The sequence below is a fragment of the Etheostoma spectabile genome, chromosome 11, assembly GCF_008692095.1.
Source record: "Etheostoma spectabile isolate EspeVRDwgs_2016 chromosome 11, UIUC_Espe_1.0, whole genome shotgun sequence".
NCBI lineage: Eukaryota > Metazoa > Chordata > Actinopteri > Perciformes > Percidae > Etheostoma > Etheostoma spectabile.
In genome coordinates this window covers 17,941,538-17,948,174 of record NC_045743.1, presented here as the reverse complement: position 1 = coordinate 17,948,174, position 6,637 = coordinate 17,941,538, and the positions used below count along the sequence as shown (strand labels likewise).

The window sequence follows — 6,637 nt, the reverse complement described above, 5'->3', positions numbered from 1 at the left end:
CCAAGATGACGTCCTCAAATGTCTTGTTTCATCCACAACTCAAATATATTCAGTTTAATGTCACAGAGGAGAGAAGAAACCAGAAAATATTCACATTTGAAGAGCTGACATCCCATTTTTTACTTTTTTATATACAAAATGACTCAAACCGATAACATTGACTGGTGATTTATTTTAATAGTTACTAATCAGTTAATTAATTCATCTTTGCAGCTCTGGACTTTTTTTACTCACCAACTCTAGCAGCAATGACGCCAGCAAACAGCAGGCTGACAGACATGTAGGAATGCAGGCGCGGCAGCTCCTCGGCGGGGGGGGCGGCGGTGGTGGTGGCGTTCCCGCCGGTGAGGAGGCTGGTGAGGCTGTAGTCGGCCTCGGGCAGCGTCTTCTCCCCGACCAGGTGGGTGTACAGGTCCTGGAAGGGCGAGACACTGAGGTCGAAGGGGCTCCCGGGGGCAAAGACGGAGGCCACGCACAGCAGGAGGCAGCACAGCTGGGTCATCCCCGAAATGAAGCCCGTGCGGATCAGGCCGCACTTCTTGCGGACCCACGTGAAGGCGACGGTGCCGCAGATGCCCGACACGGCCGAGGCGCCCATCAGCAGGCTGAGCACCGAGCCGTTGAGGCCCTGCGTGTAGGCGTAGCCCGTGGTGATGCAGTCGAAGCCCAGCACCGTCATGTAGAGGAACGCCAGGGACATCCCGGCCAGGAAGATGTTCTGGTTGTAGTAGGACACCCAGCCGGCTTTCAGGGTGCGCAGGGGTTCGGTCATCTGGGAGCAGAAGCCGCGCTGCTTGGGGGAGTCGGGCATGACCGCACCCGACGTGTCAATCATCAGCGGCTGAGACGACTCCTCCGGACTCTGGTCGTTGTCCGAGTCTGAGAAAGATTTCATATTCAGTCAAAACTCTCCAAACTCAACCAAGGAGTACGATGCTTATCACCATGATACCAAACACCAGGAGCTCTCAGGTGGTACAAATTAGGGTAGGGAATCACCAGAGGCCCCACAATACCATATATTATCACGATAAAATATATTATCATGATACCATATATTATCATGATACCATATATTATCACAATGCCATATATTATCACGATAAAATATATTATCATGATACCATATATTATCATGATACCATATATTATCACAATACCATATATTAAAACAAACACATAAACATATATTATCACGATACCCAATATTATCACAATACCATATATTATCACGACACTTATGTCACAATACGATATCATTGCAATTTTAAACATATTCTGCAAAATATTGCAATTCATTACTTTTTTTTCCAACTTTAAATGATGTCCCTAAAGGAAAATGTTGTCAACATCTGTTTTTATCCAAATCACTTCAATCTTATAGCTGCAGAATGGGATTATCAAGCAGACACACTGACTAACACGTATTTAAAAACAGCTTTCCACGTAAAATACTGCAATACTACTGCATGCTGTATCGAGAATCAGCCAGTTGCGGCTACCTTTGGTGGGGCTGAGCTGTTTGAGCTCCTGCTGCTGCTCCTTCTGACCCCCCTTCACGGCCAGCGCCGGCGTCTTCTGGTAGACCTTCCACAGCAGAGCGTACTCCACACACATGGAGCACAGGTTCCAGCCGGAGATGAAGCCGCAGCCAATGAAATGGGAGCCGAAGGACATGATCTGACCCACCAGCATGGGAGCCAGGATGTTGGTCAGCTGGTCGATGATCCGCACTGTGGCGTTCATGTCTGTTAGACACAAGAGTGGAAGCGGTTGGAAGAGCTCCTATTCATTTCCCCCATTGTTAATTGTGCGTATGTACTGTATGTGTTTTTTGTATGTATGTCATAGACGTATTTCAGTCCAAATGCTTTCTCTCCCACAGACAACAATCCCGTTTGAAATCCCTCAGTTAGTGATGTCCCTGATTGAGGAAGCCAGCCCAGGTTTTCACATACGCCGCCCATAGGTGCTGCCTGAGGAAGCACAGCCCGCCATGCGGCTTGACTGAATTTGGTTCACCAATTTAGAGCAGACTGGGCTTTTCAGGAAGGGGGGCCAAGAGCTCAAATGTGCAGTATGAGAATCATGTTTTTTACACCATGTAAACCTATTCCAGGAGAGCCCACGAGTACAAATATGATGCTGAAAGGGGACAATAGTAAGGGCTCTTTAACCGTTTCTTTACACCTGATTCAAAGGAAATGTGATTAAATATCAGCCTATTATAATCCTCATATTTTGGGAAGTTTTACATTCCTATGATATAACCTAATGGTCCTAGCATGGCACAATGACCCTCCTGGGTCATCAGGTTCATGGGTGTTTAACACTACATAAGCAAATCTTTTATATATCATATAACAATCACGGGAGAACTGCAGGGACATAAAAGCTCAAACGAGAGTGAGTCAGCGTCCGAGGGTTCAAAGTCTGCCCCCGCTGAGGAGATCTGATAACGGGTCATGTGGGACCTGCCTACGGTGATAAGGCAGCGGTGGGAAGGAAGCACTGACCTGCCAACTTGCTGCTGTCCTGACCCGCCACCACCACCACCCAGTCCCTCTGGATGGTGATGGCCGTCGCCGTGCTGGCCAGGTTGGCCACGTTGGCGATGGAGATCACCAGGATGTAGCAGAGGGTCTGGAAAACACAATAAGGGGGGTTTTACTCAGTCAAGAACCAGTCTGCGTGGAGCGCTGCTCGGTGGGGGGGGGGGGTTTAACGAGTTTAAAATGGCTGAAGGAATCTGAGGCACTCAGGAGGGTGATGATCCCAAAGATTTGAATTTCTTCTTGGCTATTAACCCTCATGTTGTCCTCGGGTCAAATTTGACCCGTTTTCAGTTTTTTCATCACAAAAAAATGGGCCGTTGAAATAAGATGAAAATGTCAACATTAAAAATATTAAATAACTTTGGAAAAAAACATGAAAAAAAGCACCCGCAACATTGAAAAAGGGAAGAAAATGTCAGAAAAAGCGATAATAGTGTTGACAAAAAAAAAGACAACACAAGGGTTAAGTCATTAAATCATGCCAAAGATATTAAAGTTTTTGTAATCATTACAACTTGAGTGCCTCAGATTCCTTCCACTGTTATTTTTTTTTTTTTTTTAAGATTCTCATTTTGGGCTTTTTCCTGTATTAGGATAGACAGGAAAGAAGGGGGGGGGAGAAAAGGGGGATGACACAGCAAAGGGCAGCAGGTCGGATTCTAACCCGGGTCACTGCAGGACTCAGCCTACATGGGGGGGGGGGAACACTCTTACTGGGTGAGCTAAGCCCCCCCCCAACTGTTTTAAAGGGTATTTTTACATTTGCATGTTATTGATACATTTGATCTTCCATTTTGTGTCATTAAAGAACAAGGGTTGTAAGCCTACACACAACAAAGAGTTGATGTCATTAAAACTGTTAGCCAGAATACATGTTACATCATGCTACATCATGCTATATCCTGCTATATCATGTTATATCCTGCTATATCCTGCTATATCCTGCTATAAACATGCTATATCATGTTATATCCTGCTATAAACATGCTATATCATGTTATATCATGTTATATCCTGCTATATCCTGCTATATCCTGCTATATCATGTTATATCCTGCTATATCCTGCTATATCCTGCTATATCCTGCTATATCATGTTATATCCTGCTATATCCTGCTATATCATGCTATATCCGGCTATATTATGCTATATCATGCTATATCATGTTATATCCTGCTATATCCTGCTATAACATGCTATATCATGCTACATCATGCTATATCATGCTATATCATGTTATATCCTGCTATATCATGCTATATCATGTTATATCCTGCTATATCATGCTATATCCTGCTATATCCGGCTATATTATGCTATATCCTGCTATATCCTGCTATAACATGCTACATCATGCTATATCCTGCTATATCCTGCTATAACATGCTACATCATGCTATATCCTGCTATAACATGCTACATCATGCTATATCCTGCTATATCCTGCTATATCATGCTATATCCGGCTATATTATGCTATAACATGCTATATCATGCTACATCATGCTATATCCTGCTATATCCTGCTATATCCGGCTATATTATGCTTATACCGGCTAATCATGCTACATCATGCTATAATCCTCGCTATACTCCTGCTATAAATGCTACACATGCTACTAGCTCGATAACATGCTACATCATGCTATATCCTGCTATATCATGTTATATCCTGCTATATCCTGCTATATCCTGCTATAAACATGCTATATCATGTTTATCCTGCTATCACATGCTATCATCATGTTATATCATGTTATATCCTGCTATATCCTGCTATATATCCTGCTATATCATGTCTATATGTCCTGCTATATCCTGCTATATGAATACACAGGCTATAATCCTGCATTCTCTACTCGTTATATCCTGCTATATCCCAATACAACCCACACCAACTGCTAATCCATGCTATACCGCTATATTATGCTATATCATGTATTCTTTATAACTCTGCTTAATCCTGCTATAACATGCTATATCATGCTAATCATGCTATATCAATGCTAATATCATGTATATCCTGCTATATCATGCTATATCAATGTTATATCCAGCTATATCCTGCTATATCCCTGTCTATATCGGCTATATCATGCCTATATCCTGCTATCACTGCTACTCATTCATCATCTGCTATATCCTGCTATAACATGCTACATCATCTATATCTCTTATAACATGCTAATCTTGCTATATCCTGCTATAATTCTGCTATCATGCTATATCCGTATAATGCCTATAACATGCTATATCATGCCATCATGCTATATCCTGCTATATCCTGCTATATCCGGCTATATTATGCTATATCCTGCTATATCCTGCTATAACATGCTACATCATGCTATATCCTGCTATTCTGCACATGCTACACTCCATTGCTATAATTGCATATAACATGCTACAATCTGCTATAATCTTGCTATAAACATGCTAACAGCTATATCCTGCTATAACATGCTACATCATGCTATATCCTGCTATAACATGCTACATCATGCTATATCCTGCTATATCCTGCTATATCCTGCTATATCCTGCTATAACATGCTATATCATGCTACATCATGCTATATCATGCTATATCCTGCTATATCCGGCTATATTATGCTATATCCTGCTATATCCTGCCATATCGTGATATTTATCAAGATATCACAAACACACACAATATTCAGCATTTTTCCAAGCAAAGAAGTCTTAAATGTAAGATAGAAGAAAAAAAACCTTTTGCTTTAACAGAAATATGTAGCTATTCTTTTTTTTTTGAATCCCTTTCATCATCTTCCACTGCACCAGATCAAACGTGCATTAATCCACAGGCTAATCTAGTCCTCAAACAAAGGCAGTATTTACAGTCCTGCTGGTTGAGTAACCTACGCTGCAGTTTCAAGAATAAAACGTCATATCTTCAGGAGAAACCTGAGCCGGAGCGCCACACACGTATTTAGAGACAGACTAACAAATAGTTGTTGGCATTTCTGCATTTTTTTTCCCCACAATGTGCATTTCATGGCATTTGTTTACAATAAAATACATGAAAACTATCAACCTTATCAGTAACCTTCGATGAGGAACTATAACACTCGCATGTAGCGTTCATTAGATTGTCACTATTTGGTAAAAATGCAATGACTAAGAGTTTGGGTATTTTTATGATTTAAATTGAAGGATGACAACAACTTTAAGGGGTTAAAAACCCTTTCTAACTGTACTTTTTTGTTGTCACCAAAGGCAAAGCCCAAGTGTAATTACTATGCGTCATCTTATTCCTTGTATGGTATTCGGGTCCAATCGACCCATTTCAGTTTACTTTTTTCTACCTGAAATCAACGGCCTTTCCTTATTTTCTGTGATTAACATGTATTCCTGACTCAATTGAGAACATTATTCTGGATATGACACTTATGTTTCCTCCATAGTGGATTTTTAACAAGAATTATAACCTTATGACAAAAAAAGAAACCCACTTCCATGTTTAATAGTGTGCTAGTAGAGACTGATGCATTCCCTGAACATAGATGTTATCTCAGCTGTTGGAAATTTAGATAAAGACAATATTTGTTATTAGATTAGGAAGTAAAATTTTATTCCAGAATTGTTTTTAAAACCACAAATAAGGACACGAGAGGGTCCCGGAAGTGAAGACAACACAGGGGTTAAGTAAACTAAAGAAATCAATAAGATCCTGTGGAAAAGTCTGTAAGATTCTTCTAAAAATGACTGAATACGACTTCAAGAGCAGTGACAAAGAAGCACTGGATGACAAAACCAACTCAAAGACATAGCGTGTTTATGTCTAGAAACGCCTTGTTTAAAGCACACGAGCCGGCTGCTTTATTTTTTGGGATCTGTGCAAAAAATTTTAAAATGTGGTTTGAAAAGCGACTGAAATGCTTCAACAGGCCGGACGACATTTCTCTGGGGGTCATGTGACCGGCTTTTGAAAAACCTGCTGACTCCACAGCCTTCAACGAGACATTCAATCTCCTGTTTTCCCCGGCCGCTCTCCACCTCCACCCACCCTCTGACACCGGGCGGCCCTCTAAACTCTCTCACATGGTCCCCCCCCCCCCCC

General features: G+C 41.6%; 1 protein-coding gene across 1 annotated transcript in view; it reads right to left on the bottom strand.

Moving 5' to 3' along the window:
- The window catches only part of slc40a1 (solute carrier family 40 member 1), a 13,536-nt gene that overhangs the window by 3,250 nt on the left and 3,649 nt on the right, over positions 1-6,637 (bottom strand). The window contains exons 5-7 of the mRNA XM_032530218.1: positions 2,517-2,643; positions 1,503-1,748; positions 235-879 (exon numbers count right to left, since the gene is read on the bottom strand). Of these exons, the coding sequence (XP_032386109.1) occupies positions 235-879; positions 1,503-1,748; positions 2,517-2,643 (1,018 nt within the window). The remainder of the gene's footprint in view (positions 1-234; positions 880-1,502; positions 1,749-2,516; positions 2,644-6,637) is intronic.